Source organism: Anolis sagrei, chromosome 1 (genome assembly GCF_037176765.1).
Source record: "Anolis sagrei isolate rAnoSag1 chromosome 1, rAnoSag1.mat, whole genome shotgun sequence".
Taxonomy (NCBI): domain Eukaryota; kingdom Metazoa; phylum Chordata; class Lepidosauria; order Squamata; family Dactyloidae; genus Anolis; species Anolis sagrei.
The window spans coordinates 333,551,499-333,572,713 of NC_090021.1; the positions used below are offsets into that span (position 1 = coordinate 333,551,499).

General features: G+C 41.8%; 1 protein-coding gene across 3 annotated transcripts in view; it reads left to right on the plus strand.

The window, feature by feature from the left end:
- RTN1 (reticulon 1) overlaps nt 1–21,215 on the plus strand; it is a 210,362-nt gene that overhangs the window by 185,962 nt on the left and 3,185 nt on the right. For 2 of the 3 annotated variants that reach the window (XM_060753969.2, XM_067463065.1), the window contains 5 exons: nt 1,127–1,334; nt 4,029–4,167; nt 10,521–10,590; nt 12,308–12,354; nt 17,662–17,720. In XM_060753969.2, coding sequence (XP_060609952.2) covers nt 1,127–1,334; nt 4,029–4,167; nt 10,521–10,590; nt 12,308–12,354; nt 17,662–17,720 — 523 coding nt within the window. The remainder of the gene's footprint in view (nt 1–1,126; nt 1,335–4,028; nt 4,168–10,520; nt 10,591–12,307; nt 12,355–17,661; nt 17,721–21,215) is intronic. The other variant, XM_067463064.1, reaches the window with a different exon arrangement.

Here is a 21,215-nt window from a genome sequence, read left to right on the forward strand (position 1 = left end):
GGGATGTTAATCTATGCAATTTCACTCTTGTCATGCACGTTCCAGAAGAGCCATTTTGTCAGCACATGGAAATAATTTGCAGGTGTGTCAGAGGCATGTACCCCAACCAAATGTGATTAAGATTCTTTCCCAATACTGTTCAGAAATAGGTACATCTAAGCCCATTGATTTCAATAAGCAAACCCTTTTTGGTTAACTAATAAACCTAACAGACCTCAGAAAATTGAAGAAGCCTAACTTTGCATTGGGGATGGGGGAGGTCTCTATCAAACGCATCTCCTCTATGAACCACCGCAGAGATTAAGATCTTCTGGGGAGCCCCTGCTCTCGGTCCCACCACCATCACAGGTGTGTTTGGCAGGGACGAGAGACAGGGCCTTCTCAGTAATTGCCCCTCAGCTATGGAACTCCCTTCCTAATGAGATCAGGTCAGCCCCCTCCCTCTTGCCCTTTAGAAGGATGATAAAAACGTGGCTGTGGGACCGAGTCTTTGGGAGTGATAGGAACCCTTAGTATGCCAACCAAATTCGATATGGTTGTTGAGACAGTTTTAACTAGTGCATTTTAACGTCGAGATATGTGATTTTAATGCTTTTGTATGCGTATGGTATAATATGTTTCGGCATTGAATGTTTGCCTTTTTGTATGTTGTGCTCCACCCTGAGTTCCCTTCGGGGTGAGAAGGGCGGAATATAAATGCTTTGAATAATAATTAATAATAATATTTGGCTCCATCTAAATTGCTGTGATTATTTATTCTATGTATTTCATCAAAACATAAGAGTTGGAAGGGATGACCAAGTCCTATCAGTCCATCCCCATTTTGCCATGCAAGATAATACAATCCATGCCCCCAATGCCATCCAGATTCTGTTTAAAAGCCACTAGAGAAGGAGATTCAATCAAACTCCAAGGCAGCACTTTCCACTACTGAACAGCTCTGGCTGCCAGGAAGCTCTTCCTAATGTTTTAGTGAAATCTTATTTCTTGCAATTTGAATGCATTGCTCTGTGTCATAGTCTCAAGAGCAGCATATTTCTAACTGTGTTAAAGAGCTTGCTATCCTTAACTGGCTTGGTACTATTCCAGATTCTGGCATTAAAGACTTTGCCTTTCCTCCTTCCAGCTATTGACCTGCTCTACTGGCGCGACATCAAGCAGACGGGCATTGTGTTTGGAAGCGTCCTGCTGCTGCTTTTCTCCCTGACCCAGTTCAGCGTCGTCAGTGTGATCGCCTACCTGGCCCTCGCAGCGCTCTCTGCCACCATCAGCTTCAGAATCTACAAGTCAGTCTTACAGGCTGTGCAGAAAACCGATGAAGGCCACCCGTTCAAGTGAGTGCTCTGCAAAGGCAACTGTGGGATACTGTAATGTGAAAAAAAATGCACCTCCTGCCCAATCTGTCCACAAAAACAATAAAGTTGAGATATATTGTTGTGATATGCTTTTCTCTACCTGTTCACTAATTTTGGACACCTTAGGAATGAATAAGGAGAATCTAGACTTCAGGCATCTGTTGCCAGGACTCTTTTGAAAAATCACATATTGCCAAAAATTCCAAAAAAAAAATAATATGAAAGACGTGTAAAAAGGGGTTAGACTACTGGATTGCATTCCAGGTGGTCATAAATATGGTGAGCCTGTGGTGTTTCAAAAGTTGTTTTGGTTGTGAGACATTGTGGGAGAGTATCTGTGTCTCTGCAGCACAGAAGTAAGATCAGGGAGCACAGTAGATATGCTTTCCTAGTCTTTAATTTTTCCAATCTCCATGTGTCTTGGAACAATTTCTCCCCGTAGAGATGTTCAGTGTGTTGTCAAAGGTTTTCACCCAGTGATTCCAACCATGAAACCCTTCGACAACACAGTTGGAAAACTATTTCCGAACATATTTCCCTTTACGTTCCATCTCATAGTTTAAGATCCCCCAGGGAGGCCCTGCTCTCAGTCCCACCAGCCTCGAACACGTCTGGTGGGGATGAGGGACAGGGCCTTCTCGGTGGTGGCCCCCTCTTGTAGAATTCGCTCCTCAGTGAGATTAGATCGGTGTCCTCCCTTCTTACCTTTAGGAAAAAACTGAAATTGTGGTTTTGGAACCAGGTGTTTGGCTAGCATACAGGGAGCATACCACCCCCCTGTTATATCAGCTCCACTGGCTGCCGATCCAATTCCGAGCACAATTCAAAGTGCTGGTTTTGACCTACAAAACCCTATACGGTTCCGGACCAGTGTATCTGTCCGAACAGATCTCCCTCTACGTCCCACCTCGGAGTCTAAGATCTTCTGGGGAGGCCCTGCTCTCGACCCCGCCTCTATCACAAGTGAGGCTGGCGGGGACGAGGAGCAGGGCCTTCTCGGTAGTGGCCCCTCACCTGTGGAACTTACTCCCCGGGGAGATTAGATCAGCGACTTCCCTTTTGTCATTCAGAAAAAAGTTGAAGACCGGGATGTGGGACCAGGCTTTTGAACAATCTGGCAGCTAAAGGAAAGACCTTGATGATGGGCAGGAATTAACGGAACGGAATGGATTTATGGAACTCTGAACACTGACCATGAGATTGTTTATTATTATGTTATGTACTGATGTTTTTAACCTGTTAACTGTTTAATTGCTTTTATGTATGTATGTATTTTTGACATAGGCATCGAATTGTGCCTTCCTCTGTAAGCCGCCCTGAGTCCCCCCTTGGGGGTGAGAAGGGCGGGGTATAAGTAACTGAAATAAATAAATAAATAATAGCAGGCACAACGGCACCTTGTACATTGAACTGGACCATATGATTGTAATGATAATGGAAACAGTTATACGACTGTTTTAATCTACTGTGTATTTATGGTTTTTATATTATTGTTATACTGTGATTACTGCATCAAATTGTTGCCAGTGTTAGCTAATCTGAGTCCCCCCTCGGGGGTTGAGAAGGGCGGGGTAAAAATGTGGTAAATAAATAAAATATTTCTAATTTTGATTTGGTAGACTGGAATGAGACCCACATTGGCACCATTTGGACCGCCAAGGGAACATGTTCCACATTTGAGGTGTCAAAGCATGTTTCCCCACAATGAATTGACCCCCTACAGTGGAATACAGAGGAAGATACAAAGCCCTAAACGGTTTGGGACCCGCCTACCTGCATGACCGCATCTCTGTGTACGAACCCACATGATCTCTTCGATCATCTGGAGAGGCCCTGCTCACGCTCCCACCACCTTCGCAAGCGCGATTGGTGGGGACGTGGGAGAGGGCCTTCTCGGTGGTGGCCCCTCGACTCTGGAACTCACTCCCCAGGGACATTAGGCAAGTTCCAACTTTGGCAGTCCTTAGGAGGAGCTTGAAAACGTGGCTGTTTCAGTGAGCCTTTCCAGAATAAGGAAACTCCCAGCAAGATGTCCTTAAACGCACTTTAATAATGACTTTAGATTGTCTGTACATTTCTTCTCTCTCCAAAACCTTTATCCCAATTACATGTTACCTGTATATGCCCAGCATTATTTTTTAATATTTTAATTATTACATTTGGCCCAGCCATAGGTTTTTAAATGCATTGTGTTATTGTTATTGGTTTTTGCTTGTTTTGCTTATGAGTTATGTATTGTTTTTGTATTATTGCTGTTATTGTTTATTGTTGTGTTGTAGGCTCGGACTCATGTAAGCTGCACCGAGTCCATCGGGAGATGGTAGCGGGGTACAAATAAAGTGTTATTATTATTTATTATTATTAAGATGCTTCATCAGGCCTAAGTTCTTAGGCAGGTCTATGTAGGAAGAGACACTCCCTCAAGTGTCAGGGTCCCAAACTATTCCTTGTTTTGATAGCTTGCTGCAATACTGCTTGTTCACTTTTTTGATAGCTGTATATTTTCCTGGCAATTCATGGAAATGTATGAATGTCAATTAACAAGGCTCAAGGAATCAGTTCGATGATCTGTGTGTGTCTGGTAACCTGCACATTTCTGCCTGTAACCCAAAAGAGATACAGAGAAAAGATCTGAGGAATACTTTTTTAACTTGAGTTGTGCTTTTCCAACAGAAGCTACTTGGATATGGAAATGTCTCTCTCCCAGGAACAGATTCAGAAATACACAGATTGCCTCCAGTCGTACATGAACTGCACAGTCAAGGAGCTCAGGCGACTCTTCCTGGTCCAGGATCTGGTGGATTCCTTAAAAGTAGGTGGATAGCAATCGACAGGATGAGTTGGAGAAAGCATGGACAGCCTCAAAACAAATGTACTATTCCCTGAGCTTTGGCTTGGAAGTTTGTGTCCGATTTATAAGCTTATGGGTGTCAGGCAGAGAGCATATAGAATATATCCCACCTTTTCTCATACTGCTAAAATCAGGGGTCATGCAACACAAATGGCCAGTTTGGTTCAGACGAAAAGATGTGTTGGAATCCTGTTGGGACTTTAGGTCTTCACAAGTGGACTTGCCGTATATACAGGGGCGGCTCAACCCATTACGCAAAGTAAGCATTTGCAGTACAGTTGATTTTGACCAGGGGCGCTCTTGAGGCACTCTTGGGGGAAAATACACCTTGACATATGCGATTTGTAGTTACTGAGATGTATAGTTCTCCTACAATCAAAGAGCATTCTGAACTCCACCAATGATGGAATTGAACCAAATATGGCACATAGAACTCCCACGACGAACAGAAGATATATATCAGTGATTTGTTTGGGGGGGGGGGGGCAAAAAACTGTTTGCTTACAATTGAAAATTACCTAGGGCCGCCTCTGCGTATATACCCATGTATAAATCAAGGGCAAAATCAAGAGTTAAGGTACAGTACTCACATTGACCCATGGATAAGTTGAGCAGGACTTTTAGGAATTACTTTATGATGAAACATTCTTAACTTATACATGAGGATATAGGGCATGTCTATTAGTATTAGAACAGAGAAATTCTGTAAAATAGATATCCAGCTGGGTTGTTGTAGGTTTTTTGGGTTGTATGGCCATATTCTAGAAGCATTCCCTCCTGATGTTTCGCCTGCATCTATGGCAGGCATCCTCAAAGGTTGTGAGGTCTGTTGGAAATTGGAAAATTGGGTTTATATATCTGTGGAATGCCCAGGGTGGGAGAAGAACTCTTGTCTGTTGGAGCTAGGTGTGAATGTTTCAATTGGCCACCTTGATTGGCATTGGATGGCCTGACAGTTTTTAGGTGTGGCTTGTTACTGCCTGGGAGATTTCCTTGTTGAGAGGTGACCAGGTGTTCCTGATTGTTGCTTATCTGGAGTTTCCCTGTGATTGAGTTTTGTTTTTTTATTTACTGTTATGATTTTAGAGGGGTTTTTTTTAGTTATGGTAGTAAGATTTTATTCATTTTCATAGTTTCCTCTTTTCTGTTGAAATTGTCCACATGCTTGTGGATTTCAATGGCTTCTCTGTGTAGCCTGACATGGTGGTTGTTGGAGTGGTCCAACATTTCTGTGTTCTCAGATAATATGCTGCGTCCAGGTTGGTTCATCAGGTGCTCTGCTATGGCTGACTTCTCTGGTTGAAGTAGTCTGCAGTGCCTTTCATGTTCCTTGATTCGTTCCTGGGCAATGTTGCGTTTGGTGTTCCCTATGTAGACTTGTCCACAGCTGCATGGTATCCAGTAGATTCCTGCAGAGGTGAGAGGATCCCTCTTGTCCTTTGCTGAACGTAGCTTTGGTTGTATTTTCTTAGTGGTCTGTAGATAGTTTGTATGTTGTGCTTCCTCATCAGCTTCCTATGCAGTCGGTGGTTCCCTTGATGTATGGCAAGAACACTTTTCCTTTGGATGGAATATTTGTCTTTACTCTTGTGGCTTGTTCTCAGTCTTGCAGCTCTTCTGATGTCTGAGGCCTGTAAAGGTGGCCAATTGAAATATTCACACCTAGCTCCAACAGACAAGCAGGCCCGTAGCCAGGATTTTGATTTTGGGGGGGGGGGGGGTTGAGTTCGTTTCGGGGGGTCTGAGTTTGGTTCGGGGGGCTTAGGATCTACCCTAGCAAACCTTTTGTATTGTTATCCCAATACCCACATGCATATGGGATATATTGAGCATAGTGATCAGATCATGATATGAATAAACATAACCGTTTATGTTTCTTGCGGACCACCCTGAGAATTTCAGGGGGGACTGAAGCCCCTCAAGCCCCCTCCCTGGCTACATGCCTGCAGACAAGAGTTCTTTCTCCCATCCTGGACCTTCCACAGATATATAAACCCAATTGTCCAGTTTCCAACAAGCCTCACATCCTCTGAGGATGCTTGCCACAGATGCAGGTGAAACATCAGGAGAGAATGCTTCTGCAACATGGCCATACAACCCGAAAAACCTACAACAACCCAGTGATTCCGGCTATGAAAGCCTTCGACAATACTTTGGATATCCAGCTGCTGTTGCTTGACTACATATTTTTGCTGGAAAAATCAGCAATGCACCCCAAAATCATTCTGCATTAAGACACCAGCTAAGGAGTGCTGATCCGCATTGGTGGAGCCCAATGCACATCAAGATTTTTCATCTTGGCCATTCACTAACATGGTTTCTTAGGCTTTGCTGTTACCTAGCTAGATATATGTAAGGTTACTTGAAGTGGACCAGGGCTTCTTAAACATTTCCCACTCGTGACCTCTTTCCACTTGAGATATTAGTTAAAGACTCATTTTTAGTATTGATTCTTCTTTTTGTTTATGTTTTGGTGTTGCCTCTGGTTTTCATTCACCAGCTATTTTTTAATCTCCCTGCCCTACTTGCAAATTGGCCAGAGTCAGCTTCTCTAATCAGGTCATTCAGATACTAAGAGGAATTTGGGATCTGGGGAAAATGCACATCCATAAATCTGTAAATGCAAATATGCTGGCACCCTCCCTTCCTCTTGTATTTGCCCTTTGGGCTCGACCAGCTCTGTTTGAAGCTGGGGATTGGCAAAAGCCGAAACCAGCATCCACACATATTTATTTGGAGGATGTGTCGATGTGATCTAATTATTTATTGACTTCTTTTGTTTAAAGCCAGCATAGAATTAAAATTATCCACAGGAGGTGGCCTTGGTCAATTGGTTAATTGAAGCAAAGATGTAATAGGGAGGGCTGTGTACATTGTGTGCTTTCAATCAATCAATTTTGCATTGAGAGGAAATGCAGCTCTGTGCCAAGAACAACTCAGATCTGCATGTGTAAATGAAACAAGCGAACACATATTTGATTATTTTTGCATAATTCAGTCTGGTTCTGCTGCATATGGAATGAAAGCCATACAAGACCCTGACATACCTTCTAAACATATCACAGAGGCAAACTAAAATGCCAGTTATTAAAGAGGGAAAACCAACAAGCTGGAGAGGCTTCAGCAGTTTCCTTTTGCCTGAGACTACAGGGATGGGCTTGTGGACAACAAGTTAAGCATGAGCCAACAATATTATGTGGCAGCTTAAAAAGCCATTGGGATTTTGGCCTGCATAAATAGGAGTATAGTACCTAGATCCAGGGAAGTCATGCTACCCATGCTCTATTCTGCCTTGGTTGGACCACACCTGGAATCGCACTGTGTCCAATTCCGGGCACCACAATTGAAGGGAGATATTGACAAGCTGAAATATGTCAAGAGAAGGGTAACTAAAATGATCAAAGATCTGGAGAACAAGCCCTATGAGGAGTGGCTTAAAGAGCGGAGCATGTATAGCCTGCAGAAGAGAAGGCTAAGAGGAGACATGATGAGGGCCATGGATAAATATGTGAGGGGAAACAATATATAGGAGGAGGAAGCAGGCTTGTTTTCTGCTGGCTTCAAACTACAGGAAAGGCAACTCCACCTGAAGATTAGGAAGAACTTCCTGACTGTGAGAGTTGTTCAGCAGTGAAACTCTCTGCCACAGAATGTGGTGGAGGCTCCTTCTTTGGTGGCTTTCTGGGAATTGAACTGCAAAACAATTGGATGACCAAAGATTTGAAACCACTGGGCTAAAAAAACCAGTTTGATGGACTGTGTGTGTGTGTGGTAATCTGTAGCTCAAAAGAGTACAGAGAAGGGATCTGAAGAATACTGTCCTGAGTTGTGCTTTTCCAACAGAAGCTAATTCGAAATGGAAATGTCTCTTTCCCAGGAATAGATTCAGAAATACACAGATTGCCTCCAGTCGTATATGGACAGAGACTGGATGGCCATCTGTTGGGGGTGCTTTGAATGCAATTTTCCTGCTTCTTGGTAGGGGGTTGGACTGGATGGCCCATGAGGTCTCTTCCAAATCTATAATTCTATGACAAGCTGGGAGAGGCTGTAGCAGTTTCCTTATGCCTGAGACAGGGATGGGCATGATTCTTCCCCTTCTCTCCTTTCCCCCATTATGGGTTGAGCACAAACTACTTTTGCACTTTAAACTCGGTTTACAGCAATTGAAAGATGGAAAATAGGAGGAAAGGGAGGAAAGAGAGTATCTGATAGAGAGGGATGACAGAGAATTAATCAGGATTGTTTCTACCAAGCAGTGATGGTTGGGAAGTAGGCAGTGAAGCTGACATATCTTTCCACTCAAAATCCTATGCAGCATGCTCTAGGTCCTGACATACATTTACTGAACATGTGTTTAGAATTCTAATAAGGACTTAAAATGAAGTTACAATTTCATATTGGTACATTTTGTGCTCACTCCCAAGACTTTTCCTGCAGAATCGATGCAGTTTGACACCAATTGCCGTGGCACAATGCTAAGGAATAAAGTTATTTATAGATTGGTGAGGCACTAACCCTCCTTGGCAGAGGAGGCTGAAGACCTTGTAGAACTACAACTCCCATGATTCTATAGCATTTAGCCATGGGGGTTATTTGTTTATTATTATTATTATTATTATTATTATTATAACTTTATTTGTACCTCGCTAGCATCTCCCAAAGGACTTGATGCGGCTTACACAGGCCGAAGCCTCAAAACACAATACAACAAAACAATACCTAAAGCAAATTAAAAACAATAGGTTCTTGTGGGTTTTTTCGGGCTATATGGCCATGTTCTAGAGGCATTTCTCCTGACGTTTCGCCTGCATCTATGGCAAGCATCCTCAAATTAAAAACAGTTAAGCAAAGTAAACAATAGCAATAACAATACATCGAGACACTTTAAAACTGGGCCGGCCAGAGTAGTGGGTGCACTCCAGAATCATGTCAAGAGCGAACCAAACAATTGTATTGTGTTAAAAAAAACCCAAACAAACAAAAGTTTGCAAACTTGGCATTCTATTAAATGTCCTTTGACCAGTAGCTGTCCACTTGGAGTGCCTCTGGTGTTGCCGCAAGAAGGTCCTCCATTGTGCATGTGGCAGGGCTCAGGTTGCATTGCAGCAGGTGGTCAGTGGTTTGCTCTTCTCCACACTCACATGTCGTGCACTCCACTTTGTGGCCCCATTTCTTAAGGTTGGCTCTGCATCTCGTGGTACCAGAGTGCAGTCTGTTCAGTGCCTTCCAAGTCTCCCAGTTTTCTATGTGCCCAGGAGGGAGTCTCTCATTTGATATCAGCCACTGATTGAGGTTCTGGATTTTAGCCTGCCACTTTTGGACTCTCGCTTGCTGAGTCCGAGTGTCTCTGTACATCTTAGAAAACTATTTCTTGATTTAAAGTGTTGGCATGCTGGTTGATATCCAAACAGGGGATGGGCCAGAGATGTCACTGCCTTGGTCCTTTCACTATTGGTTGCTACTTCCTAGCAGATGTCAGGTGGTGCAATACCAGCTAAACAGTACAATTTCTCCAGTGGTGTAGGGCACAGACATCCTGTGATAACACGGCATGTCTCATTAAGAGCCACATCCACTGTTTTAGCATGGTGAGATGTGTTCTACACTAGGCAGGCATACTCAGCAGGAGACACAAATGACCAGCCACTGCCAGAAGGGACAGAGAGTTTCATCTATGCTGACGATCATGCCATCAGCGCTCAAGCAGGGAGCTTTGAGATGGTTGAACAGAAGTTCTCTGAAGCTTTAGGTGCTCTTACAGCCTATTACAGGGAAAACCAGCTGATTCCCAATCCATCTAAAACACAGACATGTGTTTTTCATTTTAAGAACAGACAAACATCTCAAGCTCTGAGGATTACCTGGGAAGGAATCCCACTGGAGCACTGCAACACACTGAAATATCTGGAAGTTACCTTGGACCGTTCTCTGATCTACAAGAAGCCCTGCCTGAATATCAAACAAAAATTGGGTGCTAGAAACAATATCATACAAAAACTGACTGGCACAACCTGGGGATTACAACCAGATACAGTGAAGCCATGGAAGTTAAAGTGGTGTCAAACTGCATTGATCCTACACTATAGATTCACCCTTAGACAATTGTGGTTGAAAAATTACAGAATGCATCGAATTCATAGGTCACTGAAAAGGTGTCAGCATTTTACAATACATTGTTGTAGAAATTTAATTAACTGAATGAAATGAGTGGGAGAATAATTAGCAAACTGGAATTGTAAACCTAAGTTTTCCGAGGGCAGTTTATTGCTCTGTTGACAATCTAATGTGTAATGATTGTATTTCCAATTTAGTTTGCAGTACTAATGTGGCTGTTGACCTACGTTGGAGCTCTCTTCAATGGCCTAACTCTTCTGATAATGGGTAAAGTCAATTATTTTTTTACAGATCTCTTAGCTGAATGTTTGTGGCAATATTTATTGATCAGCTCCACTAAAATACATTCCTGAAAGCATCATCCCTGCTCCTTTGCTGATCAGTTATTTTGCAACTTTCATTTAATACTCCTCCTGATGCAGGTTGAGACTCCCTTATCCAGAAATCCAAAACCGGAAACTCTCAGAGATAGGCCAAACTCCAAAAGAATAAGAAAGAACTCTAAGACCTGCACATGAAAATCTTTCCACTCAAAGCAAACAGTGGGCAAAACAGATAAATGTATCTATCTGTTAGCCCCAGCTTCTGCCAACCTAGCAGTTCAAAAACATGTAAATATGAGTAGATCAATAGGTACCGCCTTGGTGGGAAGGTGACGGTGCTCCATGCGTCATGCGGAGCACATGACCTGGGGAGGTATCTACAGACAACACCAGCTCTTCAGCTTAGAAATTGAGATGAGCACCCCCCGCCCAGAGTCGTACATGACTGGACTGTTAGGGAAAACCTTTACCTTTAGATAAATAGATCATATTTCAATAAGGCAACTTAATTACTTCTTTCCTAGGCAAATTCCCTTTTATGATACTGCACTATTATATCATGACTAGCTTTACCTGCCACACATTGCTGTTGCCAACCTACCCTCCTTCTTTCCTCCTTCCTTCCTCCTTCCTTCCTTCCTTCCTTCCCTTTTTTCTTTAATTCTCTCCTTCCTTCTTTCCTTCCTTCCTTCCTTCCTTCCTTCCTTCTCTTCCCTACCTTCATTTTTTCCTTCCTTCTCTCCTTCCTTCCTTCTCTTCCTCTTCCCTTCTTTCCTTCCTTTTTTTCTTTCCTTTTCTCCTTCCTTCCTTCCTTCCTTCCTTCCTTCCTTCCTTCTCTTCCTCTTCCCTTCTTCCCTTCCTTTTTTTCTTTCCTTCTCTCCTTCCTTCCTTCTTTTTCTCTTCCCTTCTTTCCTGGAGTGATCTGTTAAGGAAAGAAACACAGCTTGAAGCAAAATAAGTTTAAAACCTGTCTAGTTGAAGGTACAGTCCTCTCAGGAGTTGTTTTATGAAATGTTATAAATGTAACCTCTAAAGAAATGTGCCTCTAGGAGTTAAGAAACATTGAAACCATCAAGCATCTCTTATACTTCAATAAACTTGTTACAGTTTCTCTTCAAGCCAAGTCTCTGTTTCGAATACTTCCAAGTCAAGCCGCGCTACACATTGAAGAAAGACCAACAAAATATTACAAGCTATTAGCTGTGTTATCAATTTAGTAAATCTATTGCAAATAGTAGAAGACCCTGATAAATCAGTGACGTCCCTACTACTGCTCCTGGTGGCCATCCTTTTACACCTTGTTACCTGAGTGGATTTTGTGGTTTTACTTTGAAGTTCATGGACTATTTCATTTCTCTGGATTATCCAGTTTTTACCATTTTTATTGCTTTGCTTTTATATATCCTTCAATAAACTGCTTGCTGATTATTGAACTGGTATGGTGATTAAGTACAGAGATGTTCTTCCTCTGGGATTCAACATCTACCCCACTTCATTCAGTTTATCTGCTCTAAATTGGCAAATATTGTTCTTATTTTTATATTTATTAGTTATCTTGTATTCTTCCCAGTTGAGAATACATATCACAAATATATGATTGTTGAACACTGTAATGTAACACTTCCTTCTCTCTCTCTCTCTCTCTCTCTCTCTCTCTCTAGCTGTGGTCTCAATGTTTTCCCTACCTGTTGTATATGACAAGTACCAGGTATGTAAGAAAGTGCATCTTGTGGCTGTCCTATCATTCTGGTGTATTCATTTGAGAGGGAGGTGGAATCACCATTTCCAAAGAGGAAACTCTTAATCTCTTCCAACAGAAACAAAAGGGCTATGTTATCATTTTAAAGGAGAGGTGGTCAAACTGTAATAACTTAAAATATGCATGAAGTAATTTTATTGATCCTTCACAAGGGTATGCTTTGAGAAATTCTACTACTTGTAGACTAATTAATCCATATGGAACTGGAGGAAATGGACCAAATTCCTTGGTAACTTGTAATTCAATACTTCCATTTTGGAGCCTCCCTTTGATACCTTTTTGCCCATGAATGGCCACTCTGAAGTCTGTACCAGAGTGATCTGTAAGGTTTAGACCTCCTGCCATGATTTCTGAATATTGCCCTCTCTCATGTCAGAATTTGTGTTCGTTTATTCTTTTGCGTAGAGACTGTCCGGTTTGTCCTATGTAGAGCGCAGAAGGGCATTGCTTGCAGATGATAGCATTTATCACATTGGAGGATGAGCAGGTGAATGAGCCCTTGATGTTGTGGCTGGCCTTCTTAGGTTCAAGCCACGTAATGAAGCTGCATTAAATGACTCAACAAATCAATAAATACCTGAATGAATCGTAAGCTAATTCGATTCTGTATACTGAATATGATGTTAAGCGTTGGAAAGAGCTGGTATGACCTAGAGCAGGCTTGGGGAATATGTGGACTGCTGCATATTCTGGCCTACAACACTCACAATCTCTTATTATTATTATTGAATATGTTCATCAGGAGTTAATGAGAACTGTAGGCCAGAAACTCTGGGTGGCTGAAGGTTCTTCATTCATTCATTTATTTACAATATTTATATTCTGCCCTTCTCACCCAGGAGGGGACTCAGGGCGGATTACAATGTACATGCACATGGGAAGCATTCAATACCATAGACACACAACATATATAGACAGACACAGAGGCAATTTAACATTCCAACTTTTCATGGGGGTATTCTGTCCACCAGGGGAGCTGTTGCTTCACCGTCCATTTGTGACACTGATGAAGTACTTCCTCATTCTTTGCAGGCTTGCTGGAGATTTTTATGGCATTGTAAATTAGTTAAATTAGCCTCCCCACATAGGCAGTACCTACATTTCCTACTTGACAAATGCAACTGTCTTTCGGGCTGCAAAGGTCGACAGCAAGCTATACAAATTGGTCGGACACTCACTCCAACCCGGGCTGGCTTCGAACTCATAACCTTTCGGTCAGTGGTGATCTTAATGCAGCTGACTCCCAGCCAGCTGTGCCACAGTCCCGGTGCATCCTTCTTCTAACCAATGGAATTCTTGGGTTAAGTGTTGGCTTGAGAGTGAAAAACAATTGATCCCTTGGGTTAAGTGTTGGACTGGGGTCTAGGAACCATTTGGCCCCATGGGTAGTGTTGAACTGTGGTTAAGGAACTAACGGATCCCTTGGGAATGTGTTGAACTGAGGTAAATAAACCAATTGATCCATTGGGTTAAGTGTTGGACTGTAGTTAAAAAACCAATTGATCCCTTGGGTTAAGTGTTGGACTGAGGTTAAGGAATCAATTGATTCCTTGGATTTAGTGTTGGATTGGAATTAAGGAACTAACCGATCCCTTGGGTTAATATTGGACTGAGGTTAAGGAATCAGCTGATCCCATGGATTAAGTGTTAGACCAAGGTTAAGTAACCAACTGATTTCTGGGCTTATGTGTTGAACTGGGATTAAGGAACCAAGTGATTCTTGAAGTTAGGTGTTGGACTGGGGTTAGGAATCAGATGATCCTTTGGATTAAGTGTTGGACTAGAGTTAAGGACCCAACAGATTCCTTGGGTTAGGTGTTGGGCTGAGATTAAAGAATCAGGTGATCCCTTGGGTTGTGTTAGACCAGGGTTAAGTAACCAACTGATCCCTGGGGTTAAGTTTTGAACTAGGCTTAAGGAATTAACTGATTTTGGGGGTTAAATGTTGGACTGAGATAAAGGAATCAGGTGGTCCCTTGGGTGAACTGTTGGACTGAAGTTAAGGAACCAGGTGATCTCTTGGGTTAAGTGTTGGACTGAGGTTAAGGAACCAACTGATCCCATGGGTTAAGTGTTGTACTGGGGTTAAGAAACTAGTTGATTCCTTGGCTTAAGTGTCAGACTGGAGCTAAGGAACTAGCTGATTCCTTGGGTTATGAGTTGGATTTTAGAGATCCTTGGGTTGTAGGGTGAATGGCCTTCACATTACCCCATTCTTTCTCCCCCAGCGTGACTAGTCTCACAAGGGTGTTGTGAGGACAATGTTGTGAGGACAGGCCCCTTTAAACCTGTTGGGGGGAAATGTGATTAGGAACAATGTAATGATATTATGAAATCAACAGTCATTTTGTTTTCAAAAATACAATTATTCCCTGCTCAAATGAAGAAGGGTTTTTATGTGGGTTATCAGCTTTGATAATTTGGATTATTTGGCAATATAGTCCCAGATAGGCATATGTTCACACATTTATCCTTTTTAGTCACAGATGGGAAATTCAGCTATTTGGTCCTAATAATATACTATTAGTATAATTGAAAGATAGCAGTAGTCTTTATTTATTTATTATTTATTTACAGTATTTATATTCTGCCCTTCTCACCCCACAGGGGACTCAGGGACTTACAATGTACATACACATGGCAAACATTCAATGTCATAGACACACAACATATATAGACAGACACACAGATTTTTGATGAGGGTATTCTGGCCACCAGGGGAGCTGTCGCTTTATCGTCCATTTGTTACACTGATGAAGTACTTTCTCATTCTTTGCATGCTTGCTGGAGATTTTTATGGCGTCGTAAATTAGTTAAATTAGCCTCCCTGCATATGGGGTACCTAAATTTCCTACTTGACAGATGCAACTGTCTTTCAGGCTGCAAAGGTTGACAGCAAGCTACACAAATTGGTCAAAAGCTCACTCCGACCCAGGCTGGCTTCAAACTCATGACCTTTTGGTCAGTAGTGATCTTAATGCAGCTGACTCCCAGCCAGCAGCGCCACAGTCTCGGTACAAATCCCATAACTGTAGAACTGCTTCTTGCAATAATAGTAGTAGTAGTAGTAGTAGTAGTAGTAATAATCATAATAATAATATGCTCCTTGCAATAATAATAATAATAATAATAATAATAATAATAACAATAATACCTTATTTATACCCTGCCACCATCTCTCAGAGCAGCTTACATGAGGCCAAGCCCAACAACACATCAATAAAAACAACAAGCAATAAGCGAAATAAACAATACAATTAATATAACTCACATATAGACAATAACACGCAAGGATTTAAAAACCTATGGCCGGGCCAGATGTAATAATTAAAACTTTAAAAATAAACACTGGACATGAACAGAGGTAGGATGTATCTAGTAGGAGGGTTTTAAATGAAAAGTAGAGAGCAACCCAATGGGTAATTAAAGTGCGTCTCAGGACATTTTGGAGGGGATTGTTTCTTTTATTCGGGGATCGGTTATGGCATTTTCTCATTCCTTCAGTGCAACTTCTTCTTCTTCTTCTTCTTATTATTATTATTATTATTATTATTGTGTTATTCCTGGCCCAAAATTTCTTCATTTCAATAGAATTCGCAATTATCCCTAGTTTTGGAAATCCACGTGAAGCCATGGCATGTATCCCTTCTGGAAGTGGTGTAGATCATACTGTACTTCTATATCTTTTTCTCATCTGTTTGCTTTAAGAAATCAACTCGTTTCCAATTAAAGCCCACAATTTCAATTGCAGAAAAACCTACTTGTATTACACTTTTTAAATTTTCTTTCTCCACACAATGTGTCTAGTTGCACATTAGAATAACAGCTGATTCAGCAGGTTACTTCTGAGGTTTGAATTCTTTTTTCTCTCTATCTCATATTCTTTTTTTATCATATTTGTGTAGAAAAATCAAGCTACAGGGTAAGCTGCTGGCCATGAATAGCTTAACATGAAGCATACACATTTCAGAGAGAACGCCATATGTCTTTGAAGTGATTATTATATCACAAGTAGGATTTTTATAGTGCATATATAGAATCATAGAATCATATAATCAAAGAGTTGGAAGAGACCTCATGGGCCATCCAGTCCAACCCCCTGCCAAGAAGCAGGAATATTGCATTCAAATCACCCCTGACAGATGGCCATCCAGCCTCTGCTTAAAAGCTTCCAAGGAAGGAGCCTCCACCACACTCCGGAGCAGAGAGTTCCACTTCTGAACGGTTCTCACAGTCAGGAAGTTCTTCCTCATGTTCAGATGGAATCTCCTCTCTTGTAGTTTGAAGCCATTGTTCCGCGTCCTAGTCTGCAAGGAAGCAGAAAACAAGCTTGCTCCCTCCTCTCTGTGGCTTCCTCTCACATATTTATACATGGCTATCATATCTCCTCTCAGCTTATAATCTCCATTTATACATCTGAGTCGTATCTAGTTCCTTTCAGCCTGAACCCACTGACCAATCATTCTAAAAAGTTGTAAACATTGTAAAAAAAAGAATGTTTAACTAGAAATGGTAAAAAAAGTATGTTTAACTAGACATATAGGTAAACGATGGGTGGATTATTGTATATGGTTTGCTATTTAGGTGCTTTGCTGTTTGTTTTCTTTTATTTGCCACATCTAGAAAAGCAATATATTTCCACAATGCTAATTGACCGGGATCCATCACTAGAATCAGCAGAGAATAAAGTCGGGTGGTGTAGTTTGATTATATGTCTATGTTTCCAAAGAGACAAGGCTTTGAACTGATCAAAAGAATAGACTACAGAACAGGCATGGACAAACTTGGGCCCTCCAGGTGTTTTGGACTTCAACTCCCACAATTCCTAACAGCCTCGGGCCCCTTCCTTTTCCCCCTCAGCCGCTTAAGCGGCTGAGGGGGTAAAGGAAGGGGCCCAAGGCTGCTAGGAATTGTGGGAGTTGAAGTCCAAAACACCTGGAGGGACCCAAGTTTGCCCAGAAGAATCAACAACAGTGCCATACAATCAGCTTTCATGGACCTGATTCCTGATGTGCTGTGCTACAGCTAGAATTCCAATGTGAAGTCAAACTGACTTTGAGGTGGTTGAGTTTATAGGAGTTGTAGTCCAACACATCTGCTACATTAGGAAAGGCTGTTGAGAAAGAGCAGAAGAAATTCTAACTGTCTTGGGGAATATGTCACGAGCTCTATTAGCTTTGTAGTTGAGAAACAACCTCTGTGTAATATTGATGTATTTTCTTACCATATGAATTCATTGTCTTTTTTCCCCCCCAGGCACAGATTGATCAGTACTTGGGACTTGTGCGGACTCACATAAATACTGTGGTGGCAAAGTAAGTGCACATTTTTTTCTGTAGGTAAGGATTTTTTTTATTGTGTCAGAAGCTAATTGAGAACGTACTGCAAGTCGCTTCTGGTGTAAGAGATTCAGTCATCTATAGAGATGTTGCCCAAATATGTTACCATCCTGTGGGAGGCTTCTTTCATGTACTCACATGGGAAACTGGAGCTGACAGATAGGAGCTCACCCCCATCTCACAGATTCAAACCGCTGACCTTCAGCTGGCACAAGGGTTTAACCCATTGCGCCATGACGGGGTACAGATGCAATGGGCAGAAGACTGAGATAGACTGGGACATGCATGTGGTCAACAAGGAAGGATTTCCGAAGTCCAGATTTTTTTAAAAAACAATGATAACAGATGTCCCATCCCACAACCAAACTGATAAAACTAAGCAAATGTCTTTTGGCTAATGAAATTTTCTGTGGAACTAGGTGTACTTGCCAGGCATTGCTGTGGTCAACCTTCCCTCCCTCTTTCTCTTCATTATTCTTATTCTTATTACTATTATTAAAAACTTTTATATACCGTTCTTCTCTAACCTCTGTAGAGGGACTCAGGACGGTTCACTGCAAGGATTCAATGTGAACAAATAAAACCATTTAAACATCATACATAACAATGGATAAAAATACAATAAATGACATACATATAAAACCATTTCGCCAAGTTAAAAACAATGTCCGACTCAATCCGCACTTTGTGGTCAATACATTAGTCAGTTACCAGTCTCCGTCAACATTCTGAGAACACTTCATTCCACAGCCACTATTTCACTTGTTTCCTAAAGGTCAGGAGGGGGGTGGCAGATCTAATTTCATTTGGGAGAGAGTTCCTTCTCTCTTTCTCTCCTTCCTTCCTTCCTTCCTTCCTTCCTTCCTTCCTTCCTTCCTTCCTTCCTTCCTTCCTTCCTTCCCTCCCTCCCTCCCTCCTTCCTTCCTTCCTTCCTTCCTTCCTTCCTTCCTTCCCTCTTTCCTTCCTTCCCTCTTTCCTTCCTTCCTTCCTTCCTTCCTTCCTTCCTTCCTTCCTCTTTCTTTCTTTCTTTCTTTCTTTCTATCTTTCTTTCTTTCTTTCTTTCTTTCTCTCCTTCCTTCCTTCCTTCCTTCCTTCCTTCCTTCCTTCCTTCTCTTCTTCTTCCCTCCCTCCCTCCACCTTTTCTTTCCCTTCCTCTTTCTCCCCTTTCTTCCTTCTCTACCTATTCTTGGACTGCAACTCCCAGAAGTCCTCCTGATCCAGCCATCTACCTACCTACCTATCTCTATCTCATCTCTTTATCTGGAGGATTGCTGGAAGTTGCAGCCCAGGAATAGAAAATTGGAAATATGTAGGGATTGGGATGCTCTCAAAGAAATCCAAAGAGAAGAAAGCTTGGATGCAGTGCATTTGGATCATCTTCCTATAAAGCCTAGTCGTGGGGATGCTGGGAACTGTAGTCTGGAAGAGAGTGTGAATATACTATTGTGGGGTTTTTTTTGGTTGGGTGAGTCATTTGTGCACATGCGCTGTAGCATCTTTTTGCTTTTTTGGCTTTTTATGTCCCTTCCGTTATGTTTTCCAGTGTTTTTATGAGTGATGGTCACTCGTTGGCCTGATAGGTGTATTGTGTCTAACTTTGGTGAGAATTCATCCAGTGTTTTTTGAGTTATGTTAATCCCATAAATGAACATTATATTTTTATTTATATAGACAACAATGAGAGTATATTTACCTCTGGTATACATAAATAGATAGGTTTATCTGGAATTATCTCACACTTAGGGTTCTTCAGATAAAACTGTAGGAGATTGCAATTATTGTTGTTTTTTTAAAGAAAAAAATATTGTAAAAACACTTTAATAGTCCTGGTTTATTTTCTCACAATTCCTGAAACTAGTTGCAACATTTTATTCTCACCATTAAGTGGATATATTTTTTATTTGAAGGCACAACATAACCAAAAGGCATCCTTTGCTCCTTCCTCCACTTTGAGTCTCCTATGGGAGAGATAAAGTTTATTTATTATTTATTTATTTACTTTATTTGTACACCGCTCTATCTCAGCCCGTAGGCAACTCAGAGCGGTTTACAGCCAAGTCAGTATACAAAGTGGACAGCATTAGCAATTAAAACAGTAATCAGGGCAACTACAACAATATAACAGTACATCAATACAGCAATATAACATCAATACATCCATATAACTAATCCATCACGTCTCATCAGCAAAATCGTAATCCAATCTCTTAGTCCATTATTCCATGTTCCATGGTCAATCAATTAATTGCACTGCTTAATTAAACGCCTGTTCAAAGAGCCAAGTCTTCACTCTTCTCCTGAACGTCAGCAAAGAGGGGGCCGATCTAATGTCTGCTGGAAGGGCGTTCCACAGCCGGGGGGGCACCACTGAGAAGGCCCTGTCTCTCGTCCCCACCAGCCGTGCTTGTGAGGCTGGCGGGATCGAGAGCAGGGCCTCCCCGGACGATCTTAATGTCCTAACTTGTTCATAGGGGGTGATGCGTTCGGACAGATAGGTAAAGTGGAGTATTATTATTATTATTATTATTATTATTATTATATTAGTTAAATTGCTTTTTTTCTAGTGTTATTATGTTTCTTAATATGAAATCAGAAAGGGGAATATTATCCCTGAAACCAAACCACAACTGCAGCAATCTACACCCTAGTTTTAAAAAGACCTTTGGGAGAATCTGGTTCAGATTCAAGAAATCATTCCTAAGTATGGATTATCACAGAGGAGTTGTTGTTGTTGTTGTTCATTCGTTCAGTCGTCTCCGACTCTTCGTGACCTCATAGACCAGCCCACGCCAGAGCTCCCTGTCGGCCGTTACCACCCCCAGCTCTCTCAAGGTCAGTCCAGTCACTTCAAGGATGCCATCCATCCATCTTGCCCTTGGTCGGCCCCTCTTCCTTTTGCCTTCCACTTTCCCCAGCATCATTGTCTTCTCTAGGCTTTCCTGTCTCCTCATGATGTGGCCAAAGTACTTCAACTTTGTCTCTAGTATCTTTCCCTCCAGTGAGCAGTCGGGCTTTATTTCCTGGAGGATGGACTGGTTGGATCTTCTCGCAGTCCAAGGCACTCTCAGAACTTTCCTCCAGCACAGAGGAGACAACCAGCAAAACCAAAAGCTATGCTTTTTTTCATTGATCTGGAAAAGTGCTTTATTATATCTTATATACCTAAGGCGCCAGTTGGTAGATCTCAGGTTTGTAATGAAAAGAACAAATGCTGTAAACTAGAAGCCTCCATGTCAGACCTTAATTTGGAAAATACCAGCAGCTATTAACCAGGGAAGTATTATAGCAGAATGATGCAAATGTGGCCTGCAGTATTACCAGAATTGCCCATGAAGTTTATTGGTTTTAGATCAAAGGATTGGAAGAATCTGAACAGTAATCGTACCTAACTCTTCCATGTGACAGAGCCCCAAGCCTCTCCGCCAAACTTGGAACACAGTCTTGGGCAGGATCTACACTGCCCTATATCCC